The sequence below is a fragment of the Oncorhynchus mykiss genome, chromosome 4 (genome assembly GCF_057628025.1).
Source record: "Oncorhynchus mykiss isolate SJ-2025 chromosome 4, ASM5762802v1, whole genome shotgun sequence".
Classification (NCBI taxonomy): Eukaryota; Metazoa; Chordata; class Actinopteri; order Salmoniformes; family Salmonidae; genus Oncorhynchus; species Oncorhynchus mykiss.
In genome coordinates, this window is record NC_143025.1 from 17,204,158 (window position 1) to 17,225,900 (window position 21,743).

General features: G+C 45.4%; 1 protein-coding gene across 8 annotated transcripts in view; it reads right to left on the reverse strand.

Moving 5' to 3' along the window:
* Positions 1-42: 42 nt before the first annotated feature.
* srpk2 (SRSF protein kinase 2) overlaps positions 43-21,743 on the reverse strand; it is a 105,482-nt gene continuing 83,781 nt past the window's right edge. For 3 of the 8 annotated variants that reach the window (XM_090231287.1, XM_036969498.2, XM_090231286.1), the window contains 9 exons: positions 20,287-20,452; positions 17,223-17,248; positions 16,774-17,089; positions 14,766-15,677; positions 9,972-10,087; positions 9,361-9,468; positions 9,197-9,266; positions 4,429-4,521; positions 43-2,680 (listed from right to left, as the gene is read on the reverse strand). In XM_090231287.1, the coding sequence (XP_090087413.1) occupies positions 2,496-2,680; positions 4,429-4,521; positions 9,197-9,266; positions 9,361-9,468; positions 9,972-10,087; positions 14,766-15,677; positions 16,774-17,089; positions 17,223-17,248; positions 20,287-20,452 (1,992 nt within the window). In that variant the 3' untranslated portion in view covers positions 43-2,495. Of the gene's footprint in view, positions 2,681-4,428; positions 4,522-4,964; positions 5,058-9,196; positions 9,267-9,360; positions 9,469-9,971; positions 10,088-14,765; positions 15,678-16,773; positions 17,090-17,222; positions 17,249-20,286; positions 20,453-21,743 lie in introns of all 8 variants that reach the window. The other 5 variants (XM_090231288.1, XM_036969497.2, XM_036969499.2 and 2 more) reach the window with 3 other exon arrangements.

Below are 21,743 nucleotides of genomic sequence, written 5' to 3' on the forward strand. Positions count from 1 at the left end.
AACTGCTCTAAACTGTCAAAGACCACAAGCCAGAGGACTCCATTAATTTACAATTTTATTAAATCTGTCAATGAAAAACACAGACAAGAGACACAATTCTGTCAGGAAGAACAGTCAGCATGGCTGAAAGAGTGCGATCAGGAGCTTTTGGTGACAAAAAAAAAATCCTAATTGAAAAAAATGTTCTTCACTGTCACGAGTCCAAACAGAGCAGCGTTGTCCATATAGTAGGGGAGGAAGAGGTAACAACTGAGTAGAAAATAACTCATCAGAATAATAGTGACAGTAATAATAATGACAAAATAAATGAAAAACATCTCTAAACAAACCAACACAATCACCTCAATAGGACGAGAATCGGTCACTGTCACAACAGAGAAATTTGCTTCTTTATTTCCTTTTTTTTTTACATTAAATTAAATAGTTTAAAAAATATCTCACCCTTTACATACTCATTTTAATTTTATTGCGAAAAATAGGCAACTGGACTCTTAATTGTGATGAGCGTGAGAGAGCAGTGGAGTGGAACGTTTGGAGCATTGGAACTGAGAGATGCTGCACTGCATCAATGCAGTACCCTCATCAGCCACAATGTGGCACAGTTTCACATTCCACTTAGTGGCCTCCAGAGTGGTTTAGTCTCTCGCCACTGTCTGCTCTGGGGGTGCAGGCCAGTGTCCGTGACAGCCTCTTTTAGGAATGATGCGTGCATTTGTTTCAAATCTGTCGGTCGATCGTCTCTCCGGAGCCGGATCTTAGAGTTATGTACAAAGGTAATTCCCGTGTGGCTCAGTTGGTAGAGCATGGTGCTTGCAACGCCAGGGTTGTGGGTTTGATTCCCACAGGGGACCAGTACGAAAAAGTAAAATGTATGCACTCACTACTGTAAGTCGCTCTTACTAAATGACTAAAAGGTAAAATGTAAAGGTAAATCCCTGAACGACATCCTACAAAGACAAGTGCAACCTCCATTTGACGAACCCCTTCTGGAGAAGCTCAGGATCAAAGATGGAGAGTTTCGTCTGTAGGTAATAAGGGGGATAATCAGATCTGGTAAAGCTGCCACGCCACAGGGACTCAAGGATTGTTCTTGTTTTTGGGATACAGAGGAAGAGAGGAATGGTGTGACTGGATCAGGAATGTCAAAGGTTAAAGGGAGGAACGATTTGAAAAAGTGAACATGAGGTGCCTCGTGTGAGGAACTTCGCTATCCTCACACGAGGCACCAAAAAGGTTAGCGCAAGTGGCACCTTTACCTTCAAAATAAAAGGAGGACAGGAGAAGAAAACAAAAACATAGATAAAAAATAAATGAACCAATGAAACGCACAACTAAGTAACACCTGTCCATCATCATCATCCCGTCCTGTCAATCAATCAGCCTCTCCATGCATTTAACTCTTACAGAAGAAGCAGTCCGGTTCATCGATCATCAGTCTTTTAGGATCTTTGTTTGTTCCGTGCCCTGTTTGTCTGTCTGTGTGGCAGCGTTTCAGTTCTGGAGACCCCTGGTGGGCTGGCTGCCCTCCGTGTCTCTGCAGTGGCTGGGACTGGCATGCAGCTCAGTGTTGGTGGCTGGGTAGGGAGGGGGCTGTATGGGGCAGGGGACTGGAGCTTTGGGTGGGGGGGGGGGGCTGTAAACAGTTCAGTGACACTGTTTCAGTCCTGGGCATGGAGGGGGGAGCAGGGGCCTGAGGTACCCCTACAGAGAGGGGGAGTGGGGCAGGGGCTGGAGAGAGAGGAGAGGAGAGGAAGAGTAGGGTAAAAGGGCAACTCCTAATCTGAAAGTGTTGTTGCTTCTCCTTTGTAGGAGAGAGACATTCACACACACCTACAGACTGGGCAGTGTAGACACACACTAATAACAAACACTCACATATATACACAAGCACACATATACACACTTCTGCCTCAGCAGGTTTGGGCTGTGCTGCTGTAAGGTCAGGCAGATGGAGCAATCACACAGTCAGCATTCTGACAGAGGTTCTTATTGACTTCTAATGGGAAACCCATTATGCTCCGGATAAGACAGGAGAAGACTGGACAGGAGAAAACTGGCCGAGATATTGCAGAGAACCCATTCATATGGGTAGCTTAGTCTCTGTTTAGACCATGGCTGCTCATGTTGTGTAGGGATCTCTGTCCTGCCTGTTTAGAACTGTGGGAGTTTGACTCCATCCAACTCCCTTCCTGGGGCCCTCTATTCTTCCTGTGAGGGGTTGTATGGGACCTATGGGGAGGACAGCAGAAGGAGCAGCCTCTCTCTGTCTGGTCTTTGACAGCTTTGTGGTTTCTGCTGAGGCTCTGTGGGCATCTGTGTTGTATGTGTGTATGCCTATGTGTATGTGTGTGGCGTGCTCAGGACAAGGCAGGGAGGGCCCGAGAAACGGGAACCCCGTGTACCCCCCCCTCCCTCCCTCTCTCTCCAGCCTCGAGTGCCTGGCTTTGAGCAGGTTGTGGAGGCTGCCGCTAGTGGGGGGGGGGGGGCTGGTGTCGCTACGAGTTGAGCCAGGGGTGGCTGAGGCAGTCCCCGGCTGACGCCCTCTTCTCTGGGACCATCTCCAGCATGGGCAGCAGGAAGTGGGTGAAGTGGCCGGCGTCCTCTGGTGCCCAGCCGTACTTCTCCACCAACACATCAAACAGAGACCAGGGCTTCAACTTGGTGATGTGCCTCAGTTCACCTACAGCGGGAAGTAGAGAGAGAGGGATGGGGGGAGGGAGTGAGAGAAAGACCGAGAGAGAGACAGAAATGAAGAGTAATAAGTTACAGTGCGATGCTATTTAAAGACTTACAATGAGAAAGAGAGTGAGTGTGCAGTACAAAGAGAGAGAATAAAAAAAGAAGAGACAGTAGAACTCGGGCCGCATCTCAATACTCCGTAGTGGCATCCTTTCTATGTGTCTTTGCTTTCATCAACACTGAATGGGTGGAAGCAAGGCTTCCCCATATTGCTTTCACTGACCTTATTATTTATAATTATTTACAGTGTAGATGAAGGAAAGGAAACAATATTCTGACTATTGAGAGACAGCCCAAGAAAGGCAGATCAAGAGCCTGGAGCAGTGTCTGACTGGGAGTCAGTCAGAACACATGAACACCATAGAGAGATAAAAGGAGTGAATTAAGACATAATTTAGAGCCGACAAGACCTTTGAGGGAGAGAGAGCATCAATCAGAATATTAGAGCCCCATGAGAGAAGCAGGGTAGAAGCAGGGTAGCATGCTGTTTCTACCAGCCAGGTCACCCGTGATACAAGTCAGTATTCAACGTCCATCCATGTCTGAGGACATTGGGAGATGTGGAAGCCAGCCACTAGGGGCAACGGTGAGCACTGTTACCTTCAAGTAGGGTTCAGTTTTGCTACTGCGTTGTGGACGAAGTGGTGCCAAAGGTTGCATGTTCGAATCCATCCAGTTGTTTTTTTATTTTTGTTTTAAGCCTATCTCAAACCTTAACGCTTACCTTAACCATTCAGAGTTAATGCCTAACCTTAAAAATTCAGAGTTAATGCCTAAACTTAACCTTAAACACTTGAATTTTGACGTTTGGAACAACTTCGAATGTTTGACATTTGAGAAACATGGATGAACGTTTAATTTTGACGTGAGACTGTGAGAGCTAGATGGTTTCTACAGACACACCACTTACCAGGAGCAGAGACCGGCAGAGAGAGAGACAGGTGTAACACACAGACTGGCAGACAGGCCGTAGACTCAGGGAGGATAGTACTCAGAACTCAGTCAAGTGGCTGGGAATATGACTATTGTATTACTGGTGTAACTAGCTAGATAACTAGATAACTAAATCTAAATCTTGAGAACTCAACTTAAACTACACTCTTACAAAAAAAGTGCCATCTAGAACCTAAAAGGGTTCTTTGACTGTCCCCATAGGAGAATCCTTTTTGGTTCCAAGTAGAACCCTTTTGGGTTCCATGTAGAACCCTTTCCACACAGGGTTCTACATGGAACCCGAAGGGGTTCTCCTTGGAAACAAAAAGGGTTCTACCTGGAAACAAAAAGGTTTTTTTTTCCCTTTTGGAACCCTTTTTTCTAAGTCTAATGTTAGGCACAATTTCTAAGGAATTGTATGTATTTCTAGGTGGACACCCACCACTACTACTGCAGACTCAGTGGAGGCTGCTGAGGGGAGGACGGCTCATAATAATAGCCAGAACGGAGCAAATGGAATGGCATCAAACACCTGGAAATAATGTGTTTGATGTATTTGAATCCACTGATTCTGCTCAGGTCGTCACCACGAGCCCATTCTCCCAAATTAAGGTGCCACCAACCACCTGTGTGCAGACTACAAGATTTGTTACAAGTGTAACAATGGTGTAAACCGTGTATGTACATGTACTAATATTTAGAGATATACCGTTCCTGTCATTGCCTCATAGGGGTAGTGACTCATCGTGACGTTACCTTTCTTGGAGAAAAACTCTCGGCTGTACTTCCCGGCGGCGACCACTTTGCGTGGAACCTTCCCCAATAGCTCCATGATCAGAGCGATGTGATCTGAACCCCGGCCATCACAGGCCACACCACCAAAGAACAGGCACGGCACAGCATTACATCACAAACATACGCACACGCTGAAGGGACGGACGGACACACTGCTGCCTGGACTCACCACACTGACTAACAGACAGACTGACTGACAGGACGGTAAGTCTCTCAAGAGGTTGGTGGAGAGGACTATGCCTAAACTGGTTTGATAGTGTGTGTGTGAATTACATACAGTACAATTCCCTCTTTATGTCCTTTCTATCTTTAACAACTGTTCACAACAATGGTGTGTTGGCCATTTGCTGCAAAACCCCTTATTGCTTTTGGACTTCTTATATCATTCCCATTCCACTCTATTAGTATTCCTGTGTGTCCATCTGACTGTCTGAGTCAGTGTGTGTGCTCAGGCGTCTGTGTGTCTCCGTCCCACCAGCACTTTCCCTCAGTGCTACCTCTTCGGTTGAAGAACTCCCGGGAATATTTTCCGGAGAGTGCAAAGTGCCGTGGAATAATGCCCAGCAGCTCAATGATGTGGGCTATATGGTCTACAGAGGAGAGAGGGAGAAAGGAGGAAGAGGAACACGAGGAGGAGGAGGAGAAGGGGGAGGAAGAGGAGAGAGGAAGAAAGGAGGAAGAGGAACAGGGAAAGGAGGAAAAGGAGAGAGGGAACAAGGAGGAATAAGAAAAGTAGGAGTAGAGGGAGAAAATATAAAGGAGAGAGAAAAAGGAGGACAAGGAACCGGAGAGGAGGGAATGGGAGATAAAAGAGAAGAAAGGAGGACAAGGAACCGGAGAGGAGGGAATGGGAGATAAAAGAGAAGAAAGGAGGACAAGGAACCGGAGAGGAGGGCATGGGAGATAAAAGAGAAGAAAGGAGGACAAGGAACCGGAGAGGAGGGCATGGGAGATAAAAGAGAAGAAAGGAGGACAAGCAAGGAAGGGAGAGGTAAGAGGAAAAGGAAAGAGGGGGAAAGTGAAAAAGAGGTAGAGACGGAGAGCTCAGTGTTAGTGACCCTACATCAGAGGTGGTGAGATGGAGTAGAGAGTGCAGTGGGTTTGGAGTAGAGAAACATGCATCTATTATCTTTCAATCTGAGAGACTCATCACCAAATAATGGTCTGATTCTAACTGAACACAATTCAGTGGCTCTCATTGTCATCAATTAAGATATCATGGCAGTATCTGTTTATACATATTTACTACTTGCCATTTATATTGATAGTATGGTGAAATATGTATGGGGTCAAATGTGGGTGGCTGGACATCAGATCAACAGGAGGGCTGATGTGACACTGTGCAGGATGTCAACTGGACTAGACTCAGGGATGGACAGGATGGTGGAGCTATGGGGTGGGTGGGGATTCAGACAGGAGCCAGAATAGATGGGGTTTAGGGAGCGAGAAGGTGTGGATGTGAAGGTTTTAACAATGGCGCCAGAGGACATGGCTGCAAATTTTATGAACTCCTAACCAATTGTGCTATTGTGTGTGTTTTTTCGTGTTATTTGTAACTTATTTTGTACATAATGTTTCTGCCACCGTCTCTTATGACCAAAAAGAGCTTCTGGATACCAGGACAGCGATTATTCACCTCGTATTGGACGAATAATTTTTCTTTAACGAGTTGGACATGAAGGATTTACTCCAGACACCTGACAAGGCCCAAATCCCCGGTTATTCGCATGAAGAAGAGACAGAGTTATCGGGGACGTAGGCCGGGGTGCCTTATAAGGATCCGACAGCAAATGGGTAATCTGCCTCTACCATCAGTCCTATTAGCCAACGTACAATCACTGGATTACACAAATATCCTACCAACGGGACATTAAAAACTGTAATATCTTATGTTTCACCGAGTCACGAAGTCTCAAGGTTTTGCTTGCCTGAGGTAGAGTATCTCATGATAAGTTGTAGACCACACCATTTACCAAGAGAGTTTTCATCTATATTTTTCATAGCTGTCTATTTACCACCACAGAACGATGCTGGCACTAAGACCGCACTCAATGAGCTGTATAAGGCCATAAGAAAACAGGAAAACGTTCGTTCAGAGGCGGCGCTCCTAGTGGCCGGGACTTTAATGCAGGGAAGCTTAAATCCGTTTTACCAGCATGTTAAATGTGCAACCAGAGTGGGGGAAAAAAACTCTAGACCACCTTTACTCCACACACAGATGCATACCAAGCTCTCCCTCACCCTCCATTTGGCAAATCTGACCATAATTATATCCTCCCGATTCCTGCTTTACAAGCAAAAACTAAAGCAGGAAGCACCAGTGACTTGCTCAATACAGAAGTGGTCAGATGACGCAGATGCTAAGTTACAGGACTGTTTTTCTAGCACAGACAGGAATATGTTCCGGGATTCCTCAGATGGCATTGAGGAGTACACCACGTCAGTCACTGGCTTTATCAATAAGTGCACTGAGCTGCCGCTTTCAAGGAGCAGGACTTTAACACGGAAGCTTATAAGAAATCCCGCTATAGCCTCCGACGAACCATCAAACAGGCAAAGCTTCAATACAGGACTAAGATTGAATCGTACTACACCGGCTCCGACACCCGTCAGATGTGGGAGAACTTGCAAACTATTACAGAATACAAAGGGAAGCACAGCCGCGAGCTGCCCAGTAACACGCTCCTACCAGATGAGCTGAATAACTTCTAGGCTCACTTCGAGTCAAGCAACACTGAAGCATACATGACAGCATCAGCTGTTCTGGACGACTGTATGATCACGCTCTCCGCGCATGCTCAGTTCCCTCCTGTACTCCTTGTTCACCCATGACTGCATGGCCAGGAATGACTCCAACACCATCATTAAGTTGCCGATAACACAACAGTGATAGGCCTGATCACCGACAATGATGAGACAGACAATATGGGGAGGAGGTCAGAGACCTGGCTGTGTGGTGCCAGGATAACAACATTTCACTCAACGTGGTCAACACAAAGGAGATGATTGTGGACTACAGGAAAAGGAGGACCGAGCATGCCCCCATTCTCCTCGACGGGGCTGTAGTGGAGCAGGTTGAGAGCTTCAAGTTCCTTGGTGTCCACATCACCAACAAACTAACATGGTCCAAACACACAAAGACAGTCGTGAAGAGGGCACGACAATGCCTATTCACCCTCAGGAGACTGAAAAGATTTGGCATGGGTCCTCTGATCCTCAAAATGTTCTACAGCTGCACCATCGAGAGCATCCTGACTGGTTGCATCACTGCCTGGTATGGCAACTGCTCAGCTTCCGACCGCAAGGCACTACAGAGGGTAGTGAGTACGGCTCAGTACATCACTGGAGCCAAGCTTCCTGCCACCCAGGACCTCTATACCAGGCGGTGTCAGAGGAAGGCCCTAGAAATTGTCAGACTCCAGCCACCCTGGTCATAGACTGTTCTTTCTGCTACCGCACGGCAAGAGGTACTGGAGCACCAAGTCTTGGTCCAAATGGCTTCTTAACAGCTTCTACCCCCAAGGCATAAAACTCCTGAACAGCTAATCAAATGGCTACCTGGACTATTTTTTTATTTAACACTTATTTTGATTAAAACTAGATTGTTGGTTAAGGGCTGGTAAGTAAGCATTTCACCTGTTGTATTCGGCGTATGTGACAAATAACATTTGATTTGGGATGTGAATATGGGGATAGGGAGAGTTTAGGGAGCAAGAAGGTGTGGATGTGAATATGGGGATAGGGAGAGTTTAGGCAGTGAGAAGGTGTGGATGTGAATATGGGGATTTGGAGAGTTTAGGGAGCGAGAAGGTGTGGATGTGAATATGGGGATAGGGAGAGTTTAGGCAGTGAGAAGGTGTGGATGTGAATATGGGGATAGGGATAGTTTAGGGAGTGAGAAGGTGTGGATGTGAATATGGGGATAGGGAGAGTTTAGGGAGTGAGAAGGTGTGGATGTGAATATGGGGATAGGGAGAGTTTAGGGAGCGAGAAGGTGTGGATGTGAATATGGGGATAGGGAGAGTTTAGGCAGTGAGAAGGTGTGGATGTGAATATGGGGATAGGGAGAGTTTAGGCAGTGAGAAGGTGTGGATGTGAATATGGGGATAGGGAGAGTTTAGGGAGTGAGAAGGTGTGAATGTGAATATGGGGATAGGGAGAGTTTAGGGAGCGAGAAGGTGTGGATGTGAATATGGGGATAGGGATAGTTTAGGGAACGAGAAGGTGTGGATGTGAATATGGGGATAGGGAGAGTTTAGGGAGTGAGAAGGTGTGGATGTGAATACTGGGATAGGGTGCGACAAGGTTTTAATGTGGGGATTGGATGAGTTAGGTCAGGTAAAGATGTTGAGTCAGGTATAGAATGTGAGGATAGATAAATAGATAATAGCAGATAGGGAAACTAGAAGGGACTATACTAAAATCTGCTGGACATCTTTAGTCCATGATTTGGGCCCATTGTTATAAAACAATTTACAATCAAGCTTTCATAATATCTACTACTACGACAGTGTATTACTATATATAACGTATCATCTAATTCAGTTGAGCAAATCTCACATGACAGTGCTACAACAGTTGTACCTACACAATTACTCAGTCTAAACACATATTAACAATACAACGACACATATTAAACAGCTATTTCTACATCACTACATAGATAAACATGTACTACTGTGTTTAGTATGAGGCTGGTCTATTAGGAGAACAGTGTGTATAGACTCACCCTCATCCCTGGAGTAGTCCTCCCCAGAGTGAGGCTCAAACAGGTAGTCTCCTGTAGCCAGCTCAAACGCCTGCAGGACACAGACCGGATAGTGTCATCAGTCAGTACTGATGTGTGTTTGTGTGCACAGGCATGTGTGTGAGTGTGTGTGTTTGTGTGCTCACCATGCATGCGGTGCTCCAGATGTCAGCAGGAGTGCTGTACCCAGCTCCTATCAGGACCTCTATGGAGCGGTACTGTCTGGTTTGGATATCCTCTGTGAAGTGCTTGTGCTGAGAGACAGTGAGGAAGAGATAGGAGAGAGAGAGGATAAAGAGAGAGGAGGAAGGAGAAAGAGAGGAGAGAGAGGAGCGAGAGAAAGAAGAGAGAGAGAGGGGAAAGAGAAAGGAAGAGAAAGAGCGAGAGAAAGAGGAGAGAGAGGAGATGGATAAACTATACTGTACTGTATATTATGCATCTGTGTCTATTGCAAAACACCCGTACACATACTGTGCACCAGGGCTCTCCATCTGTTCCTGGAGAACTACCGTCCAGTAGGTTTTCACTCCAACCCTAATCAAGCACACCTGATTCTAATAATTAGCTGGTTGAAAAGCTGAACCAGCTTAGTTACAACTGGGTTGGAGTGAAAACCTACAGGAGGGTAGCTCTCCAGGAAAAGGGTTTGAGAACCCTATACACACACAGTCATATACCTCCGCGTGCGTGCATACACACACACACACACACACACACACACACACACACACACACACACACACACACACACACTTACCACCCAGCAGGCGTTGCCCAGGTCAGCTATCTTGACTCGGAGTGTGTCAGCGTTGCGAGGGTCCAGGGGGTTGACCAGGAGGTCTGCTGCTTTGGCCTTGGCTAGAACTACATCATCTAGTTAGGATAAATGTGTTATTGTTGGGGAAAAGGTCTATGACTTCATGTCAAGTCAAATCAAATCAAATGTGATACAACCTTACAGTGAAATGCTTACACATGAGCACCTAACCAACAATGCAGTTTAAAAAATACAGATAAGAATAAGAAAAAAAAGTGACAAGTAATTAAAGAGCAGCAGCAAAATAACAATAGTGAGACTATATACAGGGGGATACTGGTACAGAGTCAAGGAGCGAGGGCACCGGTTAGTTGAGGTAATATGTACATGTAGGTAGAGTTATTAAAGTGACTATGCATAGATGACAACGACAGAGAGTGCAGTGGTGTAAAAGGGGGGGGGCAATGCAAATTGTCTAGGTAGCCATTTGATTCGGTGCTCAGGAGTCTTATGGCTTTGGGGTAGAAGCTGTTTAGAAGCCTCCTTGGATCTAGACTTGGTGCTTCGGTACCACTTGTCATGCGGTAGCAGAGAGAACAGTCTATGACCAGGGTGGCTGGTGTCTTTGACAATTATTAGGGCCTTCCTCTGACACTGCCTGGTATAGAGGTCCTGGATGGCAGGAAGCTTGGCCCCGGTGATGTACTGGGCCATTTGCACTACCCGCTGTAGTGCCTTGTGGTCGGAGGCCAAGCAGTTCTCCTACCAGGCAGTGATGCAACCAGTCAGGATGCTCTCGATGGTGCATCTGTAGAACATTTTGAGGATCTGAGGACCCATGCCAAATCTTTTCAGTCTCCTGTGGGGGAATAGGTTTTGTAGTGCCTTCTTCACGACTGTTTTGGTGTGCTTGGACCATGTTAGTTTGTTGGTGATGTGGACACCAAGGAATTTGAAGCTCTCAACCTGCTCCACTGCAGCCTCGTCAATGAGAATGGGGGCATGCTCGGTCCTCTTTTTTCTGTAGTCCACAATCATCACGTTGAGAGAGAGGTTGTTATCCTGGCACCACATGGCCAGGTCTCTGACCTCCTCCCTATCGGCTGTCTTGTCAGTGATCAGGCCTACCACTGTTGTGTCATCGGCAAACTTGATGATGGTGTTAGAGTTGTGCCTGGCCGTGAAGGCATGAGTGAACAGGGAGTACAGGAGGGGACTGAGCACGTACCCCTGAGGGGCCCTGTATTGAGGATCAGCGTGGCGGATGTGTTGTTACCTGCCCTTACCACCTGGGGGCGGCCCGTCAGGAAGTCCAGGATCCAGTTGCAGAGGGAGATGTTTAGTCCCAGGGTCCTTAGCTTATTAATTGAGCTTTGAGGGCACTATGGTGTTGAAAGCTGAGTTGTAGTCAATGATAGGCACTCTCACATAGGTGTTCCTTTTGTCCAGGTAGGAAAGGGCAGTGTGGAGAGTAATAGAGATTGTATCATCTGTGGATCTGTTGGGGCGGTATGCAAATTGGAGTGGGTTTCTGGGATAATGGTGTTGATGTGAGCCATGACCAGCCTTTCAAAGCACTTCAAGGCTACAGACGTGAGTGCTGTGGGTCGGTAGTCATTTAGGCAGGTTACCTTAGTGTTCTTGGGCACAGGCACTATGGTGGTCTGCTTAAAACATGTTGGTATTACAGACTCGAACAGGGAGATGTAAGTGAAGGCACTTGCCAGTTGGTCAGCACATGCTCGCAGTACACGTCCTGGTAATCTGTCTGTCCCTGCGGACTTGTGAATGTTGACCTGTTTAAAGGTCTTTCTCACATCGGCTGCGAAGAGCGTTATCACATAGTCTTTCGGGAACAGCTGATGCTCTCATGCATGTTTTAGTGTTATTTGCTGCGAAGCGAGCATATTAGTACTGTAGTTTAGCTCATCTGGTAGGTAGTCTTGTGTCACTGGGCAGCTCTCGGCTGTGCTTCCCTTTGTAGCCTGGTTTGCAAGGGCATAGTGGGATTTCTTATAAGCTTCCGGGTTGCTCCTTGAAAGCGGCAGCTCTAGTCTTTAGCTCAATGCTGGATGTTAACTGTAATCCATGGCTTCTGGTTGGGGTATGTACTAGAGTTCGACCGATTAATCGGAATGGCCGAATTAGGGACGATTTCAAGTTTTCATAACAATCGGAAATCGGTATTTTTGGACACTGATTTGGCCAATTTGTAATGTTTTTTTTACATCTTTATTTAATCTTTATTTAACTAGGCAAGTCAGTTAAGAACGCATTCTTATTTTCAATGACGGCCTAGGAACGGTGGGTTAACTGCCTTGTTCAGGGGCACAACGACAGATTTTTACCTTGTCAGCTCAGGAATTCAATCTTGCAACCTTACAGTTAACTAGTCCAACGCTCTAACCACCTGCCTCTCATTGCACTCCACGAGGGGCCTGCCTGTTACGCGAATGCAGTAAGCCAAGGTAAGTTGCTAGCTAGCATTAAACTTATCTTATAAAAAACAATCAATCAATCAATCATAATCACTAGTTAACTACACATGGTTGATGATATTACTAGTTTATCTAGCGTATCGTTGCTCCAATGTGTACCTATCCATAAACACCAATGCCTTTCTTAAAATCAATACACAGAAGTATATATTTTTAAACCTGCATATTTAGCTAAAAGAAATCCAGGTTAGCAGGCAATTTTAACCAGGTGAAATTGTGTCACTTCTCTTGCATTCATTGCACGCAGTCAGTGTATATGCAACAGTTTGGGCCGCCTAATTTGCCAGAATTTTACGTAATTATGACATAACATTGAAGGTTGTGCAATGTAACAGGAATATTTAGACTTATGGATGCCACCCGTTGGATAAAATACGGAACGGTTCCGTATTTCACTGAAAGAATAAACGTCTTGTTTTCGAGATGATAGTTTCCGGATTCGACCATATTAATGACTTAAGGCTCATATTTCTGTGTGTTATTAAGTTATAACTAAGTCTATGATTTGATAGAGCAGTCTGACTGAGCGATGGTAGGCACCAGCAGGCTCGTAAGCATTCATTCAAACAGCACTTTCGTGCGTTTGCCAGCAGCTGTTTATGACTTCAATCCCATCAACTCCCGAGATGAGGCTGGTGTAACTGATGTGAAATGGCTAGCTAGTTAGCGGGGTGCGCGCTAATATCGTTTCAAACGTCACTTGCTCTGAGACTTGGAGTGGTTGTTCTCCTTGCTCTGCATGGGTAACACTGCTTCGAGGGTGGCTGTTGTCGATGTGTTCCTGGTTCGAGCCCAGGTAGGAGCGAGGAGAGGGACGGAAGCTATACTGTTACACTGGCAATACTAAAGTGCCTATAAGAACATCCAATAGTCAAAGGTTAATGAAATACAAATGGTATAGAGAGAAATAGTCCTATAATTCCTATAATAACTACAACCTAAAACTTCTTACCTGGGAATATTGAAGACTCCTGTTAAAAGGAACCACCAGCTTTCATATGTTGTCATGTTCTGAGCAAGGAACTTAAACGTTAGCTTTCTTACATAGCACATATTGCACTTTTACTTTCGTCTCCAACACTTTGTTTTTGCATTATTTAAACCAAATTGAACATGTTTCATTATTTATTTGAGGCTAAATTGATTTTATTGATGTATTATATTAAGTTAAAATAAGTGTTCATTCAGTATTGCTGTAATTGTCATTATAACAAACAAAAAAATGTGATTAATCGGTAGCAGCTTTTTTTTGGTCCTCCAATAATCGGTATCGGCGTTGAAAAATCATAATCGGTCGACCTCTAGTATGTACCTTCGGTCACTGTGGGGACGACGTCATCGATGCACTTATTGATAAAGCCATTGACTGACGTGGTATACTCCTCAATGCCATCTGAAGAATCCCGGAACATATTCCACTCTGTGCTAGCAAAACAGTCCTGTAGCTTAGCATCTGCTTCATCTGACCACATTTTTATTGATCTAGTCACTGGTGCTTCCTGCTTTAATTCTTGCTTGTAAGCAGGAATCTGGAGGATAGAATTATGGTCAGATTTGCCAAATGGAGGGTGAGGGAGAGCTTTGTATGCATCACTGTGTGTGGAGTATAGGTAGTCCAGAGTTGTTTTGAGCAATAGCTCAAGACTTCCTTAGATATCGTGCACAAAAATACATAGTCTGCCGCCCCTTGTCTTACCAGACGCTGCTGTTTTATCCTGCCGGTACGGCGTATATCTAGCCAGCTGTATGTTGATAGTGTCGTCGTTCAGCCACGACTCCGTGAAGCATAAGATATTACAGTTTTGAATGTAATTTAATTTATTGCGTAGGTAATCGATTTTCTTCTCCAAATATTGCATGTTTGCTAGCAGAATGGAAGGAAGTGGGGGTTTATTCGATCACCTACGAATTCTCAGAAGGCAGCTCGCCCTCCGGCACTTTTTCTCTGCCTCCTCTTCAAGCAAATCACGGGGATCTGGGCCTGTTCCCGAGAAAGCAGTAAATTGTTCGCGTAGGACTCGTCAGACTCTGACGTCCAGAAGTTATTTTCGGTCATAAGAGATGGTAGCGGCAACATTATGTACAAAATAAAAAAAAAATGTACAAGTTACAAACAACGCAAATTAACTAACAAAAAAACACAATCTGTTGGGGACACACTTCACTACCTCCTCCCCCACACGAGAATGCCTTCTTCTCCGGTGCAATTTTAGCTGTATATGCACATCAGTGTCCATGCATGTGGGTGAAAGAGTGAAAGAGAGAGAAAAATATAGAGAAAGGAGAAATATCTGACCTTTAGGCGTGTCCCCAGTGCTTGAGGACGACACAGTACGACTGCGGTCTGCAGTGGGGCTGTGAGGGGATGTCCTGGACCCCGGTTGACCAGCTTCGCCCACTGTGACGGGGCTACCCGGGTCAGGGTCCAGAGGCAGGTCAGGGAAACGTGGCGCCGTGCCCCTGTGGCGCTGCGCCCCGTTGGTCAGGCCTGGCGTGACCACCTCGCCATTGAAGAGCTCGTAGGAGGAGCTGAGGGAGCTTTGATCCCTGTCCGTGCAGCTGATCTCTGACTCTACCAGGGGGCAGTGCAGAGGGATGGGGGAGGAGGTAGGGGCTGGGGGGTTGGCTCTGGGACATCTCTCCCTGTCCCTCTCCTCACCCCCTAGGTGGACATGGCCATTGGTTTTGGTGGTGTTGTTGTTGTGTCCCATGGTGGTGGAGATGGAGTTAATGAGGTCGTCAGCGCCTGTTTCTGTTTCATCAGCATCGTCGTCTTCATCATCATCGTCATCATCATCATCGTCATCATCATCGTTGTCGTCATCATCCTCCTCCTCTTCCTCTTTGTCCTTTTCCTGCTCCTTGGTCTCCTCACCCTTCACCTCCTCCTCTGTTCTTGGTTCCTCTTTCTCATCTTTTTCGGCAGGAGCTGTAACCAAGTCCTCTTCATCGTCATCCTCTTCTTCCCCATCTTCCTCCTCCACCTCCTCATTGTCATTCTCTTCCTTGACCTCCTCTTTCTCCCCCTCCTCCCCCTCTTCCTCTAGGTTCGCGGTAGCTCCGTTGCCATCCCCAGGTGTAGTGGTGGTGGGTGTGGGGTTCTGTGTCTCGGTCTCTGGGGTAGTGCTGGGGGTGGGCTCCCCCTCTGGCCCTGCTGCTGCCTCTGGGGTGGGGGGCACCTCTGACTGCTCCTGAGGTGTGGCTGCACCTGAAAGACAGGGGGAGAGAAAGAGTGGAGGAGTGAAAAAGAGAGAAGGGAGAGAGGGAGAGAGAGGGGTTGGGAGGAAAGCGAGAGCTTGGGTTAGACTGTAGTTGTTTATGAATCCGCCTTGCATTTCTCCCACGCAGTACACTCTAAAACAATTCAGGGTTGTTTGGATGACCCAACTACTGGGTTACAGGCATTAGGTCACTTAGTTATTTAAAAAAAAATTAAGAGCAAGGTTGTGTTGTTGATGCTGGGTTTATTCTGGGTTATTGAGTTACGACCCAGCGCGTCAGATTAGAAGACTGGAGCCGTGGCTTAATAGGGCCATGCTTTCCGGTAGTTATTTTTAGTCACCTGCAAGAGTAAATGTTATTCCGGTAAATCTGTTCTGTTGTATTGGTATCACATGTTAAGGTTGAACATTGACATTGTTGTAGATTCAATGATGCTTACAGAAGTGTATGAGTTCCAAAACTTTTCTGCAATATGTAAATAATATGTTATAATTTTATTTCTCAGCATATGTATTGTGCACAAAGGAAAATGTTATTTTGTAGTATACAAACTTAACATGATGAACAGGAATTAAATTTACACTCACGGGTAGCCAAAAATTATTAAAACCCACGGCCCTAATAGGCCAAACCTCTTGAAAATAACCTATGAATTACATTAAAAAAGACTCAGGTGCTGGGTTAACCCAACACGAAAGTCAACAAAAACCCAATTGATGATTAAATTAATCCATGTTTGGGTAATTCAACAACCCAACTGGCAGGGTAAAAATAACCCAGCATGTGTTTTGTCCAATATTTACCCAGCACTGGGTTACCAAATAAACCAAATGTTGTTGTTTTTAACCCAGCACCTTTTAGAGTGTCGGCCTAGAGTGGGTGGAGAGGTTGGAGACTGGCTCGTCCTCCTCCAGTTCTCCATTCAATTCTATTCACTCTCAGCTTGGTACAGAACTCTATCCACACAGCTCTGACACACACACACACAATGGAATGAGTGAATAAGCAACACATTGAGTGAATGAGTATAAAACCATCACCACCACCACCACACTGATTTACAATCACACCATGTAACTCACAGGTGTGATTGGTTAGCCTGGTTGGCCTCTCCCTCTCTGTCTCCCCTTCCTCCTCCTCGTCTCCATCCTCTTCATCGTAATCATCGTCGTCGTCATCACTCTCGCCGAGTGCGACGGCGGGCCCCAGGGCCGCGTTGCGGGGTGTGTGTTTTGGGGAGTGTGTCCCCCCCTCACCATCGGGGCCCTCTGTGGCCCTCTGTTTCTCAGCCTCTCTCTCCAGGGCCTCGATCTCCCGCATGCGTATCTCCAACAGCTCGGTCTGACGCTTCTGTTTTTTCTTCAGCTTCTTCTTCTTGTTCTTAGAGATCTTCCCTACCTAGAGAAGAGGAGAGAGGAAGAGTCTATTAAAATCACTGACTTACAACGACCTATGGGCTGAGTGACTAGAATTAGATAGAAAACATTGTATATTCTGCTCTGAGATTTATACAGAACATTGTGGTACTCACCGGTTTGGCCTGTGGTGCTGTGCTGACTGTTGGGATGAAAAAGAGTCAGAGTCAGGAGAAAGTTCACCTTCAAACATATCATCCCCACAAAGTCCTATAATAATAATATACAGTGCCTTGCGAAAGTATTCGGCCCCCTTGAACTTTGCGACATTTTGCCACATTTCAGGCTTCAAACATAAAGATATAAAACTGTATTTTTTTGTGAAGAATCAACAACAAGTGGGACACAATCATGAAGTGGAACGACATTTATTGGATATTTCAAACTTTTTTAACAAATCAAAAACTGAAAAATTGGGCGTGCAAAATTATTCAGCCCCCTTAAGTTAATACTTTGTAGCGCCACCTTTTGCTGCGATTACAGCTGTAAGTCGCTTGGGGTATGTCTCTATCAGTTTTGCACATCGAGAGACTGACATTTTTTCCCATTCCTCCTTGCAAAACAGCTCGAGCTCAGTGAGGTTGGATGGAGAGCATTTGTGAACAGCAGTTTTTAGTTCTTTCAACAGATTCTCGATTGGATTCAGGTCTGGACTTTGACTTGGCCATTCTAACACCTGGATATGTTTATTTTTGAACCATTCCATTGTAGATTTTGCTTTATGTTTTGGATCATTGTCTTGTTGGAAGACAAATCTCCGTCCCAGTCTCAGGTCTTTTGCAGACTCCATCAGGTTTTCTTCCAGAATGGTCCTGTATTTGGCTCCATCCATCTTCCCATCAATTTTAACCATCTTCCCTGTCCCTGCTGAAGAAACGCAGGCCCAAACCATGATGCTGCCACCACCATGTTTGACAGTGGGGATGGTGTGTTCAAAGTGATGAGCTGTGTTGCTTTTACGCCAAACATAACGTTTTGCATTGTTGCCAAAAAGTTCAATTTTGTTTTCATCTGACCAGAGCACCTTCTTCCACATGTTTGGTGTGTCTCCCAGGTGGCTTGTGGCAAACTTTAAACAACACTTTTTATGGATATCTTTAAGTAATGGCTTTCTTCTGCCACTCTTCCATAAAGGCCAGATTTGTGCAATATACGACTGATTGTTGTCCTATGGACAGAGTCTCCCACCTCAGCTGTAGATCTCTGCAGTTCATCCAGAGTGATCATGGGCCTCTTGGCTGCATCTCTGATCAGTCTTCTCCTTGTATGAGCTGAAAGTTTAGAGGGACGGCCAGGTCTTGGTAGATTTGCAGTGGTCTGATACTCCTTCCATTTCAATATTATCGCTTGCACAGTGCTCCTTGGGATGTTTAAAGCTTGGGAAATCTTTTTGTATCCAAATCCAGCTTTAAACTTCTTCACAACAGTATCTCGGACCTGCCTGGTGTGTTCCTTGTTCATGATGCTCTCTGCGCTTTTAACAGACCTCTGAGACTATCACAGTGCAGGTGCATTTATACGGAGACTTGACTACACACAGGTGGATTGTATTTATCATCATTAGTCATTTAGGTCAACATTGGATCATTCAGAGATCCTCACTGAACTTCTGGAGAGAGTTTGCTGCACTGAAAGTAAAGGGGCTGAATACTTTTGCACGCCCAATTTTTCAGTTTTTGATTTGTTAAAAAAGTTTGAAATATCCAATAAATGTCGTTCCACTTCATGATTGTGTCCCACTTGTTGTTGATTCTTCACAAAAAAATACAGTTTTATATCTTTATGTTTGAAGCCTGAAATGTGGCAAAAGGTCGCAAAGTTCAAGGGGGCCGAATACTTTCGCAAGGCACTGTATACCCCTGAATAAGATAACACCCCATTCAATTATTTATACCCTCTTATAGACTTCATACATAATCTTTATTTATACCCTGTTATAGACTTCATACAGAATCTTTATTTATACCCTCTTATAGACTTCATACAGAATCTTTATTTATACCCTCTTATAGACTTCATACAGAATCTTTGGATGAACTGTGAGTTGAATGGAATGCCCACATACATATAAGTCATCGTCATTCCAGCCTGACTCATAGGTGTGTGAGCAGTATGAGGATGTCTGGAACAATACTGATTTCTGAGGAAAAGTCAGTCATGGAATTACCGTTAATTACAGAGGGTTCCTGTTGGTTGAGCTGAATGTGATTGACAGACAGCTCATGGAGGGCTTCATGAGGAGTTCATGAGGGGGTCAAGACCCCTTGCTTTGACTACATTCGTGTGATGTCAAGACTACTTGACCCCTGACTGCCAGGGAACACACGTGACAGGACAAACAAGTAGTAAAGTTTCAGGGAGAAGTTGAAGGAACATAGGCCAAGACAATAGGGAAGTGTGCGCTGGCCAGATAAGAATGCTTAAAAACTCTGCTTCCACCCTTTCCTCCTTGCTAAAGGCACGTTTCCGTGATCACTCTCACAAACATATAGCTTTTAGTGGAGCCACAAGCTCTCAAGCAATCTCTGTGCCTATCAAATCAAACTAGGAGAGAGCTCTCATCAGATTGATTGGTTGGCTCAGGCTGGCAAGCTGAAGCAACAAACTAAGAGACCGCCCAACTGATTGATTCATCTGATTGATTCATAGATTCCTTAATGGTGTGACCGGTGTACTGATACACAGCAGGACACTCCAGTTATCAGAACCGCCGATAGATTCATCTACTGCTAGTAGGATAGTGGTTAAAAACAGTGGAACAGAGACTTCCCTACACTAGCATTAGACCTTGTCTTTAAGTAAGCAATTGGTCATAAGAATCAAAAGGTTCATGATGAATTACTCTCATACCTCCTCTACAAAGAGCGCACTGTACCGATTCAACTAAGACTGAACCTCAAGTCAAGCAGCGAAAGATATCTCTACACAGGTTTAGGGTAAAACAGTCCTAAGTACTCCTTTAAAATATATCTGACAGGCTTTATTCACTCTTCACTGTTGGACTCCCAAAACACTTCAGTTTGAAATGAGGAGAAGGCTACAATAACTAACTATTTGGATAACGCTTAGAGGGATAGTTCACCTTCAAATTTTGTCAGATGGCTTAGGAAAAACTGTTATTAAACCTGTTATTTTCTTCTACAGACAGTGAGTTAGCGGGTGAGGTGGTCTGTACCCTACCTGCAGATCCAGAGGGCGGGGGCGCCCCAGCCTTCTGCCACTCTGTGGCCTCCACGGCCATGCGGCGGACAAACGCATCGTCCACACACATCAGGATGTTCTCCGGCTTGATGTCTGTGTGGATGATCTTACACTTGCTGTGGAGGTAGTCCAAGCCCTGCAGAACCTACATGAACACAGGAACACAAGCATGCACAAATGCGCACACACACACAAACACAGACACACGTGTAAGCAAACACAAACACACACACACAAATCCCAGATGAAACACCACTGATGCTCTCACAACGCTAAATGAACCATTCCTTAGATCTTAGTCATCCTTCATCGGGGACAAGGCTGCTGTTGTTGTTTTGTTTGGTGTGTGTGTGTGTTTGCCAGTGTTTGATTTTAGGGGCTTTTGTATTGAAGTTGAGAGCAGTTTCTATTCATCTTCAGTGGGCTTTTCAAGTGGGAGGCAGCAGAGATGAACAGATAACTTTAATTCACATGCTGCTCTGCCCTGGTCTTCAGGGGGAAGGCCTGTGAAGGCCTTGTGAAGTCAACAACACGTATTGTACTGGACTGGACTGACCTGCAGTAGTGCCTCTGGCTGCCAATATCACTTCTCTTCCTCTCATTGTTGGTGCTAATAAAGAGTGTTTATGGAAGTGAAAGTGATGTGTGTATGTGAATGTGTCTGAGTCAAGTAAATGAGGATGTGTGAGTGTGTACTTGCGTGAGTGAGTTTGTGCCCGTTCGTGCATGAATGCGTGAGTGTGTGTTAGTGCTTTTTAAGGTCTGTTCGGTTTCGGTTAGATTATTTACAAAATAGTCACGGTTTTGGATTAATAAATTATTTTTTTAAACATTAAAGGCACTATGCATTATGTGGGTTGAATACTGTGACAACACAGAATAAAACAATGAATACATGTCCTATGACAGTAGTGACTGCCCAATACTGGTTATCACTTATTAACCATAATTTATTCACATTACTTAAAAAAAATATGTATGTTGTGTATATCCCTCTAGTGGTGTGGGGGCTGTGCTTTGGCAAAATGGGTGGGGTTATATCCTGCCTGTTTGGCCCTGTCCGGGGGTATCGTCGGACGGGGCCACAGTGTCTCCCGACCCCTCCTCTCTCAGCCTCCAGTATTTATGCTGCTGTAGTTTAAGTGTCGGGGGGCTAGGGTCAGTTTGTTATATCTGGAGTATTTCTCCTGTCTTATCCGGTGTCCTGTGTGACTTTAAGTATGCTCTCTACAATTCTCATTCTCTCTCTCTCTCTCAGACCATGCCTCAGGACTACCTGGCATGATGACTCCTTGCTGTCCCCAGTCCACCTGGCCGTGCTGCTGCTCCAGTTTCAACCGTTCTGCCTGCGGCTATGGAACCCTGACCTGTTCACCGGGCATGCTACCTGTCCCAGACCTGCTGTTTTCAACTCTCTAGAGACAGCAGGAGCGGTA